This window comes from Gallinula chloropus (assembly GCF_964237585.1).
Source record: "Gallinula chloropus genome assembly, chromosome: 1".
Taxonomy (NCBI): Eukaryota; Metazoa; Chordata; class Aves; order Gruiformes; family Rallidae; genus Gallinula; species Gallinula chloropus.
In genome coordinates, this window is record NC_140085.1 from 82,042,091 (window position 1) to 82,064,426 (window position 22,336).

At 37.4% G+C, this 22,336-nt stretch overlaps 1 protein-coding gene across 2 annotated transcripts in view; it reads right to left on the reverse strand.

The window, feature by feature from the left end:
* ERC1 (ELKS/RAB6-interacting/CAST family member 1) overlaps positions 1-22,336 on the reverse strand; it is a gene marked incomplete at its 3' end in the record, with an annotated part of 279,280 nt that overhangs the window by 158,438 nt on the left and 98,506 nt on the right. For both annotated transcript variants that reach the window (XM_084278306.1, XM_084278305.1), the window contains 3 exons: positions 21,047-21,187; positions 19,802-19,942; positions 6,086-6,279 (listed from right to left, as the gene is read on the reverse strand). In XM_084278306.1, the coding sequence (XP_084134432.1) occupies positions 6,086-6,279; positions 19,802-19,942; positions 21,047-21,187 (476 nt within the window). The remainder of the gene's footprint in view (positions 1-6,085; positions 6,280-19,801; positions 19,943-21,046; positions 21,188-22,336) is intronic.

The window sequence follows — 22,336 nt, forward strand, 5'->3', positions numbered from 1 at the left end:
GAGCAGGACTAATTGGGGTTCTTGGACCTTGTTTTTATAACAGCTGTTTCTGCAATATCACAAAGTTCCAGCTTCTCCCAAAACAGAGAAAAAGGGAGAGAATGGGAAACAAAGGACAGTTAAATGAACAAATGGAAAAAGGATATCCCATTATACAAAAAAAGGTGAGGATGGATTGAGAAGTCACCATAAAAATCACTATGATGGCTTTTTTATCTGGTGCTCACTACAGATGTATTTGCAATTACTGGCAGCGTGTGCCTCTTTTCTCAGATGTAGGTTTCAAAAGCAATTAATAAGGTTGAGCATTGATCTGAAGGCACTTTATGAAAGGTTGACTTTCAGAGGGCAGACACTTGCTTTCTGAACATTGACATACTTCAAAATGTCTGAAGTTAAATACCTGTAAGGAAAGGTGCCTGCCATCTTCTGTTCTTATATGTTTAGCCTAGTTATTTCAATATAAAATGCATTCTTTTTTCCTCTGTGAAACTCAAGGTGGGACTTCAGGACTAATTTTCATTTGGTACAAAGATAAAAGCAAGACTGAGAAAAAAGAAACTACTTCTTCATTTTCTAGCTTGGAATTTGTGAAAATCTTAATATTCAGTAGACTTTGGTGCTCAGAAGTGGAGCTGGACTAACTTGGAGTCAGACTACTTGTTTCCATTAAAAGACCTTGTAACTCACTTGCCAGGAATTAAAAAATTGTGCTAGGTGTCAGCCTCACCTGGGATTTTTTGGGGACAATTTAAGCTAAAACCCTTCACACATTAAAGGCAACATTCTTGTGGAAAAAGACTGTTCATATGGTTAAAGACTGTGTCACTTTACTGTGATACACAGGCTTGCATGAGAGGTAAATTAAAATTACATGGTAATCTTCATTTTGGAAAACCTTAAGTTTTGAGTTATTAACCTTAGAATCTTAATATTTTTTTTTTAAGATAGGAATATTTGATGGAAGTGGATAAGAAGCAACAACAACAAATTCTGCCTTGTAATAATACCCTGCAACCATGAGATAAACACAGTCAATTTGCTTTTAGGATTTATGGTACCAAAACGGATTAAAGTGTTTTTAAGTTATATTTAATTATTTCAGTTTCTCCTACACCTGAAGCAGAGTTCAATTTTAATTTTGGAGGACTTTAATTAGCAATGATAACAGAGAATTATAGTCACACCATGTCTCAAGGTTAACTTTAATGGATGTTATAAACGCCTTTTGTCCTTTAATTTGATGATGTCTCTTTTACCTTAAATTACTTACATGCCCTAATGTGGTTCTTGTTTAGGAATTATCTTTTTAAAAATTATCTAAAAATTCACCAATTTGGAAAACTTCAACTTCTAATTCTTGACTTAAGAAAAGCTTAGGGCATAATTTACTAGTACAGTTTCCTTTATTATAGGAGACTGTAAAGCTGATGAAACGTGCAGTTAATTTCTTTCCCCATCCATCCTTCACAGACCACTACACAAACAAACCACGATCTTATAGACAGACAGAGTAAGATGCTTCCTTTTACTGTCCACATATTTCAATGCTCCCTCTACTTAACCCTATGTTTTTCTAAATCTTTTAATCTGTATTTACTGTTGAGAAAAATTGTTTCGGGTGAGAAGTATCTTCTGGCTGCTACACATCTAAAGTTTGAAGGTTTCTGCTTGAACAGGGCATTCTTAAATTCTTTTCAGAAAAACTCTCCCAAATCTCTATTTCAACATAGCCATCATTTCCAGCTGTACTTATTTGCAGAATGTATGCACACAAATACAACTACGCGTAAACTACCCATCTGAAAAACATGATGGCTATGTCCATGAAGATTATGATGATTTTTCTTTCTTTTCAGGTTTTTTTTTTAATGTACAGGATAATAATGACAATAGGACTCAAGAGTAAGGCAATATTGACCTCTATGAATGACATATTTTAGAACACTTGTGTTTTAGCTGGTTCAGGCAGAATTGACAGGGGAGATGAGAACCAGAGGTAAAACACAATAGAATTAGAATAAAAAGCAACAGCTTCTGTCAAGTATAAATGAGGGAGAACAGCAGCAAAGCTCCTTTGGCTTGTGGTCACAACCACTGTGACGTGTTGAACGCAGAGGCTGTAAGAGCTTGTACTTGACATAACTAGTTTCTATTTGACCTAAGAAAAAAAACCAAACATAATTGCAGCAGACCCAAACAGCAGCAGCAGCAGCAGCAGCCGGGCAACCAGCGGAGACATTCCACCCCGTAGGAAACAGAAGCCTTATAGAGCACTCACTTTCCCAGGAAGTCCCACACAAACCCCCCTACGTGTTGCGGTGCGGGGACCGACACCTGGTAGGGAGGGTGCAATTTGCGGGAGGCGTGCTTTCTGAGAAAAGGCATAGTCAAAAAAACCCCCGCACGTACAGAACAAAACAACTCATGGAACCAGGAGGTGACAGTATAAATGGAAAGAAAAAGCGAGGGAGGAAACAAAACACAAAATGAAAAGTTACAGAGAGACAGGAGATTGTGGAATGGCAATACAAAAAGCAAACAGTTAGTTTATAAAGAAAGTGAACAACCAGACAGCTGCAAAACCATTTACGCCACCACAATCTGGGGACAGAAACACCACTTATAGGGCTGTTCACCCACAGAAGAAGTGGACTTATGGCCCACCTCCTCGTAAGAAAAAGCAAAATCCTGTCCACAGAGAATATAAATTTACGAGCTTGTGCTTTCAATCTCATGTTGGCTCTAGAGTATCTTTCAAACTTTTGCATAGCATGCACCATATTTAACACATTATTTTTTGATATCTTTCCTCCCATTCACAACTGAAAACCGACGTCCCCCACCCAGTACTTGCAACAGTTACTGAAAAGTGGAGGCATTCCCCTCTTCATTTTAACTGCAAGCAGCTTTGCCATCACTAACAAGGCTTAAGAGAACAGTTTTCTACTTCTCATTTCATCTTCCTCTCCTCCTATCTTTCCTCCTTCTTTGTTCCCCTATACATACCTCCCTAATAGGCGATGCATTTCTTCTCTTCTATGGATGAAACCGTGATACTATTTCTCTTCTCCTGACTCCTTTCTTCTCTTCTATGGTCTAGTTGTCACATATAACTAGCATAAGGAAAAACTCGAGGGAGAGACTCTCTCTTTTGAAAAATCCCATTTTTGTTAGTACAGTTATTCTCTGGATGTGACTTATTTCTTCTCATCCTGCTCTACATGGAATAGTAACGGTTCCTGATAGGCACAGTAATATTCACTTTTTTGCTTGCTGTCAAATGCTGCTGCAAGCATTAGGGTTCTTTACACAGCAGAGTTTGAACAGCTGTAGAAGCATTAGAACTGAAGATAATTTCTGGCTCACTCTGCACAGACCACAGTTTAAAGGACTTTTACAAGGCAAAATTATCTGTTCTTTTCAGGAAACCAAAGCAGTAACTCTAAAACATCCATGTAACATGCCCAGATATTTCAGTGCAGCTGTTAAGGAATCCTTTAATAAACAAGCTTAGCTGAGAAAACCAGGACCAATCTATACATTGAATAGGCTTGTTAAAAACTCTGCTTTGTGCTGCTGAAAACAACTAAAGCCAAATAAGAATTTCAATTATTACTCAGAAAAAGAGAAATTACTAGTCAAAACCACACACACCAAAGTATCTGGACCCTTGTCTCTTTCTCCGGTGCATTACACTTCCACGTGAAAAAAATATTTCCAGTGTTGATACTTTGCTAATTCATCACAGTAACAGTATGCACCTTAGGTCTCATGATCCTGAGGACCTTTTCCATTTATGCTTAAAGTAATGAGAGAACATGAATATGGTTTTTTTCCCCCTTGACTTATACAGTTGCTGGGAATCACATCTTTGACATAGCTGAAATGCCTATTCTAATTACTAGAAATAAAAGAGGAGATATTCTATTTTATCTCAGTAGTAGTAGAAAAGACAAGTTAAAAACAGAAGAGGATTAGTCTACTTTTTATAAGAATGATGATCAAGTGGTAAGAAGAAAAAGAGCACTGATTACTCAAAATATTCACTAAACTGTTAAGGAACGATATGCAGTCACTTGGGGGTTATATGCTTTCATTGACATAATAAGAGTTTGATCTGTGACTAAACTAGCAAGAAACTACCACTGTAACATGAAAACCAAGAGCAGATCTCTGGAACTGGATCAAAGAAAAGCTTCCTTTCTAAGCCTTCGAAGACTGTGCCAATGCTTTCATCTCTAAAAGAGAAGGAGGCCCATCTATTTCCATTTCTCCTTTTTTTTTTTCTTTTTTACTTTTTCTATCTTTCTTTGTAGGTTTTTGATTACAGGCCATTTACATGTGCTTTTTCAGTGTCTGACACTGCAGGTCCCAATCTTGATTAGAGTTTCTGAATTCTAATGTAATAAAAAAAAATCAGAATTGCATTAAAAGTGTGCATAAGAAAATACTCTTCCTGTCATTCCAATCTCCTCTAGGAAACAGACAGAGGAATGATGAATATTTCTGACTTGCTTTTCCTAAATAGTAAATACTGATTTGAGCTGGAAGGGACCTTAAAGATCATCTAGCTCCAACCCCCACTAGACTCCCTCCACTAGACCAGGCTGCGCAAAGCCCTATCTGGCCTTAGATCTATTAGGAATTTGTTGGTTACACCCCGATCCCCAGTCAAATTGCATGCCCTAAGATGATGATATGGTATACTTCACAGTCAAGATGGGCACCTCTAAGGGGCTGAAAAAAAATTTAAAAAAGATCACACAGAGAAATATAACTACTAACTGATATTTGGCTTTTTCATGTCTATACTCGATGCACCTCCTCTTTCAGCCTATTGCCTGAATGTTCTGAATACATCATGTATCAATGGGCTGAAAGCCGTTGTCACATACAAAAAAGGGGAAGACAGCTAAAAAGGACATATCCTCACTTTTGGATGTCTGAACTTACACCACAGGTATAGAGACTTGTTTAAATAAAATAACAACTTAAACTGACAAAATGCTGCTTAAAATCACAGAGAGAGAAGAAACCCAGCTGACAAGTTGAACTTTTTCAGAGCTCTGTCACTTTCAAGGAAACAGGAATGGACTTCTTAGGAAAGGCTTTTAAAATCATTCATAGGTGCCCATAATTTGATTGTCATCAAGCCAGTGAACAATAACCACTGCCATCACAGAGAACACGAAACATCCTCTACTCACTTCCCTTAATCTTCCTAACACTAAAGCTGCAGAGCAGTTAAACAGTTACAGGACAGAAATTAGAAAGACTGTTCTGGCACAAGGCAAATGGGAATAATCAAATTTCCATTTTGTTCCAGGTTAGCGATTCTTCATTACGAATTACAAAGTAAGGAAAAAAAGCCAAACAAGTATTACTGCCCAGAAACTCCCCCTTGGCCCACTGTAAGGTAAGAAAATGACAGAAAACAGAATCTGTTTCAGGTCTTTCCCAAGATCTACTATTGATAATTGTGATAAAAATGTCATGGAATCATAATAAATTTAAATTGTTTGGGACATTAAAGTCAAGAAAAAATACATGAGCATCCTGGTTCCAACAGGAGGATGGAAAATGCTGAAAAGTGCCGAATCCCATTTCATTTGGGCAAAAGCAAATTTATTCAGTCAGCTTAATGTGAGCTGAAGTTTATCTGTCCCTACCAGTACTAAGAGTTTCAATGCCACTTGGCAGAAGAACCTAAGTAACTAGTATCACAAATGCTTAAAAGTACTTTTTCTTATTTATATTTCAGAGAACCATGCCTCAGGAATTTAACAACTCAAAAAAATAAATTGTTTTCTGAACACACCACAGTGTTGGCAACTTATTTTATCTCAATTCCCTTACAGTTTTATCTGTATCAGAATAATTTTTGAACAGGCAAGTAAAGAAAGCACACAGTAAGACACCTTTTAGCTTACAGTCTACCACAATAAAGGACTGAAGGCAGAAAAACTAAACAGACTTTCCCAAAACAGGCACTTTAAGGTTTTTAAGACATGAAAACTGGACACAGTTATCTATAACTTTAATCAGCTCTTTTGCTCCTCTAGTAACTTCATACCACTCTCACCTCTCCAATTCTGCTATCTTCTTATCCTTATCATTCTTCTCATTTTCCATTTCCTTCAAGATTTCAAGAAGACGATCCACCTCAGCTTGAGCCTTGCTAGATTCTTCCCGATACCGTGTTACCTCCCTTTCCAGCTGCTGCATACGATCACTCAGCTCTGGGCTGGCCCTGGCCTCCAGTGTTGCTTCATGAGCCTGTAAGAAAAAAAGGTTCAAGAAAAAACCACCTCATTCACACATATATTTTACAAATACTATGATGACAGATACTATGATGACTATCTAGATTATCTATTTCAAAATGGTAAGATTAACTATTACACAGAAATAAATATATGCTACTTTTAAGCATGGAAAATATTTGCTAGAAAAAGAAAAATTCAGAAACAATTAAAAAAAAATTCTATCTAAAATACTGAAGTGGGTTTTTTTGATCTGAAACAAAATCAACAGAAGTGTAAAAACATTTAAAAAGTAAACTTCTTTGAAAGAAGAGAAAATGAAATTTAAGTGTGAGTGTGTATAACAATTCCTAAAATACACTACTAAAGCGATGATATGATTGTAAAATTAGTTATCTGAGGTATCTTTAACCTGGATAATCTAGAAAAAAAAATCACAGGTTAAGAGCCTTCAACCACTATATCAGTATGCAAAGTGTCTGACAGATTTGCACAATGGTGCTGATGTACTGCTGAAGTCCTTGCTAGTTGTCTGAGCCGTATAGACTAGGACTAATATGAGCATGGCTATCCACTGAAAAGAACTTCCCCAAGTTATCTAGGAAATAATGTTTTTTTAAAATCAGGCTATCATGACAGAAAGCATAAGAGGACTGAGGATAAAAATGACCCTAATTAAGAGCTGTATTTATTTTAATGGCTTGATTTATTAATTTATTAGTAAAATTATTCAACAGTTTCCAAGCATATTAGTGACAAAGAAAAGGTAGTATTTATGCCAGAGTTTAAACCAGCAGACCAAGGACTATCTTTTCATTCTCCCCTTCCCCTCTGCACTTGGACCTTGAACTGCTATTTGATATCAATTTGATATCAATTAAAACTATTCAGAATTGCTTAGATGTATTTCAGTAAATACCGCCTGCAAGCTCAAGGCCATTTTCTTTTCTGAAACAAACCTACAACAGAAAATAAGACTTCTCTACGCCCTGTGTACAGCTGTGGAAAGCTGTTTTACAAGCTGCCAATGTTCTGGTCCAAAGCACAGTAAGTCTAAACCCTATAGTAAGGGACTATCTTGCTGTTTGAAGGTAAGTGGACAGAACTGCACCAGCATAAATCTCAGGGTTAGAAGCTGCTGCTTCCAAAGACCCAAATAAAAGCAAATACATGCTCAATTAAATCTGTTTATTCAGTAAAATAAGACTGAAGGAAAACATCTTTTCATTGATTCCAACATTTTTGCCTTAGAGTCTCTTATTTTTGATTGGCTCCATTAACGCCAATGCTTCATTCTAGTGAAATCCATAAGAGTCTCAGAGCAGAGTACTCTAGGACTGAAGAAGGCCTTGATGCCTGTTCTTTACCAGGACTATGAACTTGGGATGGATCTGGGTTGTTGAAACACTGGAACGCTTCATATTCCAGGGTCTGGGCCCTGCAGCAGCTTGGTTAAGGCCTGATACTAAACAGGTTTGTTTTTTTTTTTTCTTTCTTCCTTTTTTTTTTCCCCTCCAGGAATTCCAGAAACCTGGATCACCTGCGAAGTATTTTATCACAGAACAAAATGCCTGAGAATCCTCACATCTCCCAGGCAGGTTTCCGCAGAAATGCCCAACAGCCATAGATGCTGGGAGAACTGAACCCTTTCCTGAAGCAATGTGTTTAGGAAGACTTTAAAAGCTCCCCACTCCTGAGATGCTTGCAAGTCAAACTCTGCTGCTTCTCTGTCACCGAGCTGTAAATCTGAAAATGTTGCTTCTGTTTCTGACTAAGACCCAGCTCCAAAGTGCATCCCTGGTGAACCCGGAAGCTTTGAGAAGCATTTTGGAGTTAGAGCTGTCTGTCTACACTTCCAGATTCCTTAATACCCCATAAGCACTTGGAATTATAAACCCTTGGAAAGGACTCTTTAAGGCAATTGGAAGTCTAAATAACATGTTGCCAAGATGATGCAGACTCCAGGAGAACATGGCAGCAATCGGGGGAGCATAATCTGCTTTGGAAAGAGTGTGTTCCTGAAATGTATTATTGAGATTTCCAGCCTGCAGGATATCTGAAATATTTCCTTTTCAACTGTGCTTTAATTTCAAACAACCCCCCTATCCTTCCCTCCCAAATACTGTTCGCACAAACTGGGAATACTGTTTTGGAGGGGGGAGGGGCATCTATATTCTCCCAAGGGTCCCTTAGGAGAATAGACTTAAGTCTGGATTTCACCAGTGGTAGAGCCTGAATTTTTCTATACGGGATTTAGGTATGTTTCCAACACCCCAAATTGTTTGTTTTAGCAAATACTCCTCCAGGCTCTTTACAGTCATGCAAAATATATAATCAGATAATCAAGGAACTTCTTTTCAAAAAAAGCAAAGCTAGGCTGTTAGCTTGGATTACAAAACTCTCTGATTCAAAGTAAGTTATAAGACCTAATGCAATTCTACTGCCAGGACAGTCCTGATTTATATTATTCTGTGCTAATAAAAGCATCTCCACAACAACCCAAGAGACACTACTGAGAAGAGGAAATAAATTTTCTTTTTCAGAAAATTAGCCAACAAGTCAGTGTGTCTGGTTTTTATAGTATGAAAGGGCTATTTACACGACATAAATTATTAGTTAAGACACATAACACATGTTATTTGTATATAACGCACATAAGTATGGATACTTTCACCTAACACAAAGAGAACGTTATGTGATATGGTGTAAACTGGAGACCACTTCCTGAGTTGTGAATTACTGACTGAGTGACTTTGGTCCATTTTGTGGGTTATGTACAAAGTACGTGTTACATGACCATATCTAAAATCCTACTGGATTCATTTATTGTATAGGAGAGAAAACCAATGCATTTAGAGGTTTCCCACAAACTCACATCAAGATCTGGAATGGATGAAATTGGCTACATTCCCAACATAACATTGTGCAAAATAATTCAGCAGTGGGTTGTTTTTGGGTTTTTTTTTTTACCAAAAAGAAAGTGAAACACAAATAATTAACTTCTATAATCACAGTAAAAAAAAACAAACCAAAACACAGATACAAGTTTTCCCCCTGCACACTAAACGTGTACAAAAATTCCAAATTAAGACAGTAATTTCATTTTTAAACAGGATGGACATATAAAAAGTGACAGTTTCTGCTGTAATAAGAGACCATAATAAGTGCATTTCAATAGGTTCAACTTTCAGCTCTGCCTGAGACAGTATTCCTAAATCTGCAAACTCTTAATATAGTTAAAATCCAAATATATCAAAGTATGTTTGAAAAAAATAAATGAAAAAGCAGCTTGCTTAGGGTGAAAGCAAAATTGCAGTTTTTCCTCTGACAAATGAGAAATTACAAAGGGTGCATCTACACAGGCCACCAAGTTTACCTGATTATAGGCTATTTGAAACCTCTTAGCTGTTACTACTGGCCCTGTCATTAGCTCTCCACGTCTGTTCCAGTGTGGAGTCAACCAGGTGAATATAAGTTACTTTCAAGAGCACAACAAAACTTGCATGTTTGATTCCGCATTGATCTGCATAAGCAACACAGTCACATTTTAGGTAGAAAGGAGTGCCTTCTTAAGTTACGTTTTTATGAGCAAAGCTTATTTCATTAGTATTAATCTTTGCCAGTGTGACTCTAATTTCAAATTCTAAGTGGTTCAGGCCTGAGAATAGTTTAAGCTTCCTACTCAAGTTAAGCATACTACTTTGGATATGCTCTCAAAGTTCTCAAGAAGAACTATAAACTAAAAGGTGGTTTAACACCTTTCTGCTTTTTTGCTCTTAGCCATCATTTCCCATCTGGAATGTGGTAAGTGATGGGGTGAGTACTTTGGGTACCTGAAGAATAAAAGAAAGAGTGATTGTTCCTCAAATGAATGTATTATAACTTCTACTGCTTCCACAGAAAATCAGCTGACAAAGCCAACTCCTGCAACTAAAACAAAGTTGACCAATGTTTCACAGAAATAACCACTACAGATGGAGAGGAGGGGAAGACAAAACACATTAAAAGAATTTTCGAAGTCGGTATTTCTCATGCCAAAAACCACTTTACTAAGAGGAAAGGTGATCTTACACAGCTTAAAGTGTGCCAGAGACTGGGAAGAAAATAATAGCACAGATCTAATATAAAAGTTCTAAAATGTAAATAAAAATTCCAAACGTTACGACTAAGGTTCCAGATCAATATTCCTAAAATATTAACTAAATCAAACAGCAAATAATTCACAGCAAACGCTTTCTACTTTTACCTATGAATTAAGATAGTAAAATCAGCTTAACATTTCACACACAAATTTTGCCAAGAACTTCTGGCCACAAAGCAGAAGTTCCAAGAATCTGAAAGCCCTTTTTAATCCACTCTCTGCCTCCAAGGGTGTCTCCCATCTCCTAACAATAGTAAGTGCATATACAAACACAAAAACATATGATGATGATTTACTGCAGAATAATAATTTTCTTTATTTTTCCTATTGTGAAAGCAGTTATTCAAGTGATACATCATGTGTGCTGCCTTCCATCAGGTCTTTATTAGTTTTAACAAAATTATAAATTTGAGAAAAAACTACTACTTCTCCTTTAGTTCCAATGCTCTAAACTCCATGTTCTGCAACAGCTTTGCAAAAAGGCTGACCTGAAAATAAAAGGCACACTAAATTCGCTGTTGTACTATGCACTGAAAGACTTGAGGCTGTCACAAAGTGTTGTTTTTGTCTTATGACTGACAAAATATTGTAAATGGTCAGTCTCTGATATTGCAGCTATACCTTTGACACTGAATAAGCAAGTGTTTGCTTGGAATCATTTCATAAAGGCTGAAAGTCTAAATAAGAGGGAGATGCCTTGAGAGAACCTGTTACTGAAAACAGATCTCTTTGGAAAGATATGAGTTCCCACAGTTGCTATTAAACACGAACTATTTGCTCTCTTTGGAATTTATGCCAACACAAAAAGTGTACAGAGACAGACAGGGAATGCCCAGGTGGCAGCTGTCTTTGTGGGGATACTTCAGGACCCATACCCATGCCTCCCCTGACCCAGGCTTTACTCACAGGCTACGGTTCTACAGAGACAGAGACAGTGCGCAGAAGGGACTTGCTCAAGTACCAATCTGAGATTTAGTATTGGGTTTTGATAGTCAGTGTATGGCTCTACGCCTTCTATATTCTAAATCACACAAATGAGACCGAGAAAAACAAATATTTTCTCAATTTTCTTTCTATCATGCTAACTATGACTGCAGGCTGTTTCTTGGCAAATGATAAGTAACCACTTCCTAACACCATCAGTGGGTAATGAGGATGTGTTATTGTACCTGGTGTGTAGGTGTACAACTGAGATGCAAAATATCCCACCTTATTCATTTAATGCTTCCCTACTGTTAAAAAAAAAAGTTTTATCAGCTAATTTCCCTGGATGATTATAATCTTCCTTACATATCTCTGGCTCATTCTTGGAGCATTTGCCATGCAATACTGAAGACTCCAAGAGTCCGGCAGACAATTAATTATTTATAAAATAACAATGTCCTCACAATGACACAATGTTGCATTGGCTATTTCCTAGCTTTTGGATATTTACCTTTTTCAAAATGAATGCTATCTTAAGAAGGTCTCTGGGAGGGGTGGAGTAGGTAGGTGTCATTTTTAATGTAAAAGAAAATCAGGGGGAAAAACCCTCTGACTTCCCACTGCATAAGAGGATACTGACACTGGCATATGCCTTCAACAGAACTATTGCTCAGAATATGCTCTCCTGAGCACAAATTCTGCCTATCTGCACCAAGTAAATCCTTTTGTACTATATGTCATTTCCCCAACCTTTTATAAAGATTATTTAGCCAGGTTCAAATCCCACTACTCTTATCCAGGCAGATTCCACTAATCTACCACTTCTTTTTCCTACCATTTTTTTCCAGGTTTGGGAGAATTATATTTTTTGCAGTTGGTTCTATCCAAATGTGCCAGTAGTCCCATGTCTTCTGTCCATATGCAGACCCCTCCTCATACTGTGCCTTCCCTGAGTCCCAGGTTCAGTACAATTTTCCCTGGTAATCCTAGCTACTAATTCCCCTGGCAAAATCCAATCTGTTTTCCTTCTCCTGGTGGATAACCTTGTACTTAACCTTTAACCAATGTATATAGATTTAAACAAGGGCCAATCTTTTAATAAAGAAATATTAGTGTTAAAAAAAAGAATAAACGAGACATATTTCTAGATTTTGTTTTTGAAAACAGGGAGCTGTTATGGCTGAGAGCTTCTATTAAAAAGGCACAAAACGAAACAAAATCTCAGACTGAAACAAACGTAAGAAATTTCTGTTACAAGATTTAAAATGCTTTGCAAAAGCCTAAACAATTGATAAAAAATTCTATTTAACAGGATGGATTAAACATGCTTAGTAACATACTGTACCAGTCTGACAAATTAAGAGGCTAGCCAACTATTTTGGAGGAATATATCAATTAACCAGCAAAGTCTTCAGTCTGCTTTTCACACCTGAACAAAACCATTGGTGAAAAAATATTCTTTGTCATGAAATACTAAGTAATGAAATCCTTGAAATGCCATATCCAATTACACCCTTTATGAAAATTATGGGTTTTTTTCCTAATTTTTTGCACCAAATACCCCAGAATATTTATTGATGACCTTTTTTTTCCACATATATTCAATAACTCAAAATGCAGTGTGGACTATTTCTTGCTATTTCTGACAGTCCTAACAAAATACTTTTCCCTATCACACACTAAAACTCTTTTCCCAAATCTAATCCCATAAATGCACTGCATTATATGTTCTATTAAAATAATTTCTAATACAGGATGTCACAAAAAACAATCTATAAAAGCACCAAGAATTCTCCAACCTTCAATGATTGTTATGACAGACAGCTATATTTACTCTGAACATTGTAAAGAGTAACACAGATATTAATCCTCTGAAAGCTTTGTAACACCATTTTTTAATGCACACATTCACAAAAGAAAGGTCTGATGGAAACCACCTTAGATTATGTAATTTATGGTCTCAAGATATTATTATACAAACACTCCTTGAAAGGAGTGCTCTTTGACATCAAACAGAAGGCTGGTAATAGGATCCAAAATTAAACTGACCTAGTACCAGTGAGTTTAATGGTTACACAAGTTTTTAAGCAATCTTTTATTTACCATAACTTAATTATTATTTCTGTACTGCTGTACATGGTGTTACAGAAGACTTTCACACAAGGAGCTTGATTTGCATGGAAATTCTACATTCTTGCTCTGAAAATGCAAGGACAATGGGGATGAAAGGAAAGCTACAGGACACATCAAGCAACCGCGGAAAAGGGAAATGAAAACATTGGCACAATATTAAGCTGTCCAAACAAAAATTAAGTTCAGACCAACGCAGCCAAAAAGTAAAAGCATCTCAGACAACTTTCTCTGAGCACGATTGGTGAGACATACCATAGCATTTTGTTTGTATCCATAACATCTATAATCACTACTGAAGTAATTCACCAATACACCCTGTGTTGGTCCAAATATAAAAGCACAAGTGAATACACATGCAACACAGAAAATTAAATGGGGTTGGCAATAGCCTCTCCATTTGCCAGGGAACTTACTGGCTTGGATGGATGACTCAAGAAAACTTCAGGATGCTAAAGGAAGAAAGAAGATAGGAAAAGACAGGAGAAATTGGGGATAGGAACAGTGTGAGAGAAGAAAAGATGCAACAAGAAAAGAATTTAAAATACCAGCTGCAACATTGATTTACTAAGATGACAGAATCTTAATTTGTGTTTTTAGTAGGCATTACTAACCAGCTTTGGAAACATGAGAAATATGGCAAGATAACTGTGTGCAAGTTCCAAACCTGATCTTGATTTCTTAGTTTAACAGTTTTTTCCAGGCTTCACATACTTAACATAGTCCTGTATTTGGGTTTACAGTTTTACAAGTTGAGGAGTGCTTTACTTATATCAGTGATGAGAGAGCTAAACGGTTTAGAAAACTAATTCAGTAACCAGCACAACCAGAACACTGAACACAATTGCTGGGTTTTTAATTTAACAAGACATCCCTGCGAGCCTTTTTCTTTCTAGGCTGCTACACTGAATACATCCTTTTCTGTCCCTTCTTTTAAAAAACAAATCATTATCTGAGAACAAAAATAGTATTTCTATCTCATCTACCAATATTATCAGTAATGTTCAAAAAATAAAGAACCAGAGCCTGTGATAGACTAACCAAGCTAAATCTTGGGAAACATGGAAGTTGGGTCAATACTTCAATTGATCGTTTTTTCCTGTCTTGAAAGATACTATCCTCCTGAACTTGAAGGAAGAACACCACAGCAGAAAAAAAAAAGCATCCTCTGAGCGAGCCCGTGGAATCTAGAGGTATTTTCCTGTCAGGAAATCACTGCTAACATTCTCGGATGAAAAGTTCCTAGAACTGCACCAAGGGGAAGTTTGTTAACATATGGTTTTGGACTCTTTCTTTCCTCTAACCTTGATCCCTTTCAAATAAGGAAAATATCCACATGGAGAAAAAAAATATGCACTGGAGATAAAGACAGCCAAAAATCTGCTCTTTTTTGCTGGAACAAAATCTAGTATTAGTTGGTCTCTCCTATATTAAAAATTCAAAATGAAATAAAGCATATTGGCTGGGAAAGACAAGAAAGAAAAAGCTAGAAAACAAGTATCTTAAGAAAAACAACTAAAGGAAACTTTTTCGCTATGAAACTAGTACATTAAAATACAAGTTTGGGAAAAAAAAAAAAAAGCAGCTTTCTATGTGTGAAGAAACCCCCATACAGCATAAAACCACTTCACAGAAGAACAGGGAGAGAATCTCACTGTGTGTGATTTCCCTCTAACGATTCCATCTCAGCAAAAAAGGAGACTATTTCAAGCAGGATGCAAGGCCACGTAAACACAGCAGGGATCTATATGACTTGCTTTCAGCAGTTAAGAAACCTCCCATAATATCTCTTGCTGCTGGTAGCAGGCTAACAATTGAGCAGAAAAGCAATGACAGTAGAATAATTAGAACATTAAGCAACACAGATTTGCATAAGCATAGTATCATTATTAAATAAAAATACCAACCTAGAACATGAAAAACACTGCAGAGTTTTATTCACCAGGACAAGGACCAATATAAAACAGTCATTAGTAAGACCAGGAAGAGTAACAATGAGAATTGGACACCTAGTCAGACACTGGAGACTGCTTACATGGAAAGAAAAACAGTATCAGCAGCTTTTCACTACCCCTGCTTTCCACCTGGTTCGTAATATTTCACTTTAGTGTGAAGTTAAATACCTGTTACAGAAAAAGTGGAAGCTTGCAGTGTTCATGATTTCTCAAAGGTTCACTGTCTAGAGACTGGCGAGAGTCTTTTTCTAAGAACTGCCCAAATCTTTTTTTATCTAACGGCTTAACAGTAGTTCAATTCAGTCTCTTCTGACAGCTCTTAACCGCTAAGGCTAACAGATATAACTGAAAGTACTCAAACTGTTCAGGGGAAATACGACTTTTGTTAGACATATCTCTATTCAAAATGTAAGGGAAACAACCAAAAAGGAAAAGCTTTTTGACATTTGCTATTAAGAGATACACAACAGAGTCCTTCCTGCATGCGTTTTATGCAAAACAGCACAAAGATAATGTAAGAAAACTCAACATAATTAACCTCTAATTCAGTTTTCATAGAATCAAAGGGGATGGAAGGGACCTCAAGAGATCATTGGGTCCAACCCCCCTGCCGAAGCAGCTCCCTAGCTCATATTGCACAGATAGGCATCCAGACGGGTCTTGAATGTCTCCAGAGAAGGAGACTCCACAACCCCCCTGGGCAGCCTGTCCCAGGGCTCTGTCACCCTCACTGGGAAAAAGTTCTTCCGCGTGTTCTTGCGGAACTTCCTGTGCTCCAACTTGCAGCCATTGCCCATTGTTCTGTCTCCACAGAGCACTGAAAAGGGGCTGGCTGATTCCCCCTGCATTCCATACTTAAGATATTTATAAACATTAATAAGGTCTCCCCTTAGTCTTCTTTTCTCTAGGCTGAACAGTCCTCAGCCTTTCCACATAGGGGAGATGCTCCAGGCCCTTAATCATCTTTGTAGCCCTTCTCTGGACTTTCTCTAGGAGATCCCTGTCTTTTTTATTCCAGGGAGCCCAGAACTGGACACATACTCCAGGTGAGGCCTGACCAGGGCAGAGTAAAGGGGAAGGATCACCTCCTTTGACCTGCTGGCCATGTTGCTTTTGATGCACCCCAGGATCCCATTGGCTCTCTTAGCCACCAGGGCATCCTGCTGCCTCATGGCCAACCTGTCATCAACCAGGACCCCCAGGTCCTTCTCCACCGAGCTCCTCTCCAGCACGTCATCCCCCAGCCTGTACTGACACAAGCACATATTCCTTCTCAGGTGAAAGACTCTACACTTGCTTTTGTTGAATCTCATCTGGTTTCTCCCTGCCCAGCTCTCCAGCCTGAATGGCAGCGCAGTGTTCCTGTGTGTCAGCTGCTCCTCCCAGCTTTGTATCATCGGCACTTGCTGAGGGTGGATGCTATTCCCTCATCAAGGTCGTCAATGAAGATATTAAACAGGACTGGACCCAGCACCGAGCCCTGGGGAACATCGCTAGTCACAGGTCTCCAGTCAGATTCTGCTCCACTGATCATCACCCTCTGAGCTCGGTCCAACAGACTCTCACGTAGCCATAGTTTTAAGGTTAATTGCTATAAATCTTTGAAATGGCTGACAATGCAGATGTGTAAATCTGGCTTTTTAGAAGCTTTAAATTGGAGCTAGATTATCATAATTGTTTCAAGGATGACAAGGAATTAATCCACCTTAAAAATGTCAAACTGCCCGAATAAATACCTGCAATACATTTAAAGAGAGCAAGACTTTTAAAAATACATTTTTCTACTTTTCTGCAAGCAACAAAGAAACCACCATCAAATTAAACCCAGCTGGGGAAAAAGTTGTTAAAGAAATATCTAAACTCACTCCTAAGTATAAAACATATGCAAATGGTTGCTAACTGTATTTTCTTGAGCAACTATCTTGATTAACTAAGAGTAAGTGTTACTTGGTTCTAGAAAGCAAGAAGGTCCAGTGGTAGAATAGAGTTTTTTTGTACAGCTTAAGGAAAGCAAAAATACAGTTAATTACATGAAAGAATACCTGAACTGCAGAGCTTCAATTCCTTTATGAAAAGACACTGTGGACTGACTTCTTAACACCAAAATAATTTTTAAATTTGAATTTTCTTTTGAATAAGAAGACTGCAATAGCCCAACACAATACAGTATTTATAAAAGGAACAAAGTATTGATGGTTTTGTCTCATTGGGACTTGAGAGAGCACTTGAGAGTCTCTGCACAGGAAACAATTGTGCAAATACCCTGGTAAGCAATAATGCATGAAGCTGGGAAACAGATATCTAGTGTTATGGAAGGGCTTTACACTACATGTAGGTAATGGTAGGCTATCAATTTTCTTTGCTTCTAGTAGTGAAACCAACCTGACTGAATGAGGTTAGATAGCTGGTTTGGATGCAAAAATGCAAATCCATTTGTACTTAAAATACAATGAATTTACATTAATTATTTTTCTCAGAATCAAATTACGAATGCAGTTATTTGTCTCCTCGCTATTCTGTACAGTTAACAGTGCTCTTACATTTGAGCTACTTTCTAATTTCTTCCCCAAGAAAAAGATCACAGGAGAAAAAAATCACCCTCTTAATTATTTCCTGGGAAAGACCCCAAACAGATTAGATTATAAAAATATATGGTCTTATGAACTGGCTCTGTGCCCTTATGTAATGTTCCTGGATGCCAGCTACTAAGCACAATCCTCATCAAAATGGAATGAGCAGAGGTAGGCCTAAAGGAATTATAATGAAGACCTGTCATCACAGTGCAAATTAAGTGCATGTTCACCTTTTAGCTAGCAGCACTTCACCAGATTCGGTCGACCAGTCGACCTCCACACCTGCTTATACTACTGATGTTCTCAGTGCTTATAGTGAGGAAAACAATCTCAGGGCAAGCACTGAAAAGCAGTACATTTACAAATGCTAAATATACAGACACATTTTCTAAATAATTGAATTTCCACAACTAGATTTTCATAGCCTGTTTGTTACGTGGTCTCCCAATTAGTTCTTCCTCTCCACTCCCCATTCCCCCCCACCGCCCCCGCACCCCCCCAAAGTAATTGTAACAACCTTCTCCACTGCAGCTGTCTGTCTACAAACTATCATCCAATTGCTGTAACAGTCTCTGGGAAACCTTAGCTACAAGATATCGCCCAATTCATTATCAGTAACATAGTGACAAAGGGTGAAACAGAATTCAAATGAAATGACTTCTGAAGTACTGACCCACTCTAAGGTACCCTGAAAACAGCCCATGAGACTGAGGACATGTACACAGCTATCTTTTGTTGCTATTGAGCTTTGTTAATGCTGAATGACATAATTGTTTGTTTTGTGTAACAGAATTAAAGAATTAAAAACGTGGGTCTAGATATGCTTATCTGGAGTTTCACTTACATAAAATTCTCAGGTGCATTAGCACCCCTCTTCCACCCACAAACCAGGAATCCTGAACAAGTCTTAACTGACGACTCAGAACTTGATCTCACATTAATTTGAGGAACTAGGCCAGAGTTTCAAACTACAGCACAGGCATTCCTCCTTTTCCTGGACAGATGTAAGACACTCCACAAAACTTGTATTTCTTTTAAAAATCATGTTGCCTTTTGTCTGGTTTTAATGTTATACATAGAAGCCTTACCACTATTTTGGTTTGTGTGTTTTAGGCTTCTTCATCACCTGCTCTTTAAAATTAAAAATCTAAAATCAAACCAGTGTTCCCCTAAACAATGCAGTATTTATGCTCCTCACAGCTAAAGTAGAGGTGTTGAAAAAAATAAAATGTTTGCATCCAAATATTCTATTCAACTGAATTAGTTTGCTTGCAATAGACCATTATTATTCTGAACAGCAAACTCATGCCAGGGGATCAGCTGTGACTGGCGATGAGATTAAAACAAAATATCAAACACTTCACTAACAGTATATTATTTTCATTTGCTTTTTTTGTATTCATATGGGCCAGGCCAAGCATGCATCTGAATTTATTAACACCTAAATGCATTGATAATGAAAAGTTTTAGCAGTTAAATTTTTAGCTGTCATACCAGTTTAATGGGACAATTACTGACATGAATTATACTGAAGCAGAGCATGTATGTAATTCCTAGTACCTGTTAAAAAAACACCAGTCAACAGCACTGTTATTGCATGTAAATGAAGTCCAAAATTATCAGCAGTCCCTGAAAGCTACTTTTTGATAAGCTTAGCTTCTAATATGGTTCACATGGACACCACTTCACAGTACTTACTGAAAAGCAATTCACAGAATTGAAACTTAAGATCCAAAGTTTTCTGTGTCGACATGGCCAATTCATCTAACGCTGAATGTTTACACCATAGATCTAACTATGAAGTAAGATTACCTTCTTCAACTGAGTTTCCATCTTCAAACACTCTTCCTTTTTCTGTTCCAATGCAATCTCCAGTGTCTTGAGTCTTGAATCTTTCTTCAGTCCCGATGAAGCTAAGGATGAAGCATGTTCCTTCAGATCCAGTAAAGATGTCTAAAATAAAAAAAACATAAAATAGCTATGAAGCTAGCTCTTCATGTTCAATGGCTAGTTTCGTTTTGTTGTCTTTATTCTCTTCCTATTCCTTCACACCGTGTTCAGGATCCAATTTGGAAAAAAAATTGTTCAGGATGTTCTTGTCACTCAAAATAGCCTGACATAATTCCAATTTTCAGGATTAAAATCAAATTGTGTAAATGAGTTTAAAAACAATTTTCAAATAAAACGAAACTAGTGCTTCAGTGACAGTCATGTTTTAAGAAAAGTGCTTTTAAATAAATTAATATTTTAAAATTGTATGTGGCTAGCAGATTTGGCCACAGCATCTAAAACTGAGTGTTCAAAATTTTTCTGTATACAGATTCAAAGGTGTGAAATTGATTCATGCTACCTATCTCCGAAAGGAATCTCAACTTCTTGTCTTCTGAACCATTTTTGGGTTGTTTTCTTCCTGTCAAATGTTTATTTCCATGTAAACAAAATCTTAGCACTTTCTGGGTGTGGTTTTCAGATATTGTTTTACTTTGAGTTTTGAAAAAACATTTTAAGTAGACTAGAATGTTACAGTTCCAAGAGGGGAACAGAGAACTTTTTATATTTCTCTCATATAATTAGGTTAATTTGTCTAGCCAACTGGTTCATTATCAACAACCAACCTAACTATCAATAAGGAGTCAAAAGAACTAGCTGTATTGTTTGCATAAAGGAATAAACATTATCTGCACACTTTTGTCACCCACAGCGTTGATCAACCTCTGTCCTTTCCTCTCCATATTTAGAGAGGAGCAAGCTTGTTTTCTTCCTTCAGCTGTCTTTAAGCACCGCTCCAGTATATGTTATCATTGACCATCAGTCATCTACTACTAATAGAATTAGCTGCTTGCTGTACTTAACTACATTAAGGAGATGACTACCTGCTATCCATGAAAAGCTGTCTCTGAAATACTTATACTTTGAAAATACTCAAACAATATTATTTCACAAGATAAACTCCTTGAAGGATCATTGCGATAAAGGAAGAGTATTCTCCATCTAAACTATAACATACACCTACGCAACCAAAAATTCTAACATAACAGAGTCATGCTGCTGTTCAACCTCTTTCTCTGTGAGATCTCCTTGTAAAATGTTGACTTTCTCTTTCAGGTCTTTAATGTCTTTTTTGTAGTTGTCGATCTCTTCCTGTTTCTCTCGTTCATCTCTGTCACGCTGTTCCTTTAGGCGCTCAATGGTCCTTTCCTGACAAAAGAAAGCACTCTTGGTCGGTTCAACTTCCGAGATTTTTTATCATACTATTTCTTACACACTGTAAACAAGGAGGAGAGTGTAGGATATTGCCATTTTCTTTTCTTTGTGGTTGCAAAACAGATTCTCAAGAAGAAGGAAACTTGAGAAATCTATGAAAATCTAATAAATACCAGTCTTACGTTATCTCAGAAAGTTCACAGTACTGTTACAAAGCAACACAATTTATCTGGTTCCAATAATCACAATTAACCAAGATCAAGACACATTACATATTGCTTCCTTATTTATATCTTATTTTTCCAAAATAGGCAGTTAACTGCCCTTCAGAAAGGAAAGGGTGTAGAGCATATATGAGACCAGGATCAATGTGCAATAAGAAAAGGCAATAAAACAACTTTTCTGTGCAGTGGACAGCAATGGAGCTTTGCTTATCTTGGAATGGAACACTGGTTCTCCAGGAATCAAGAAAAAAACCCACAGTCATTCAGAAAAATTGCGAGACCAAAACAGAATAGACCAGGCTGTTCCCTCAGTCCCCTATCTCCTGAGAACTGGGAAAACTTAAAAATAAAATAGAATGAGAACAATAAAGTTGCAACTAAAGTTAGACTGAAATGCATTGGGAAAACTATTCATTTTACTGCAATATTGGAAATTAAAACTCATTTTCATACTGCAAAAATTTAAAAACAAATTATTAGAATATCTGAGCAAAGAAGATAAAATGAAACAAGATATTAGCCAGACTTCAAAACAAACCCCAAACAAAAAGCCCCAAAACAAAACAGAAAAAAGCAGAAGAATCCAAAGCTGAAGTGTAAGGCATCCCACCATCAAAGCAAAATGCACTGTGCAAAGAGATGACAGTGTGAGCACTCCAGTTTCTTTCACACAAAATGGTAAGTAGGTAATGACTAGAAAAACAGCTTGTAGCTCCGCTCTACCCACACGCTCTCCTTCCTCACCATGCAAAAGCTGTACCCGGGACTAGTTCCATGGGAGAGGGACCCCTCCACATATCCTGCAGTGCGTTCTAGTGATGAACACACCTGGGCTGTCACTGCACTCCCCTGGTCCCTCCTCAGCCATCAGAGACAAAGGATGTCACTGGGGCATTGCATTAGTGATGCCTTTCACACA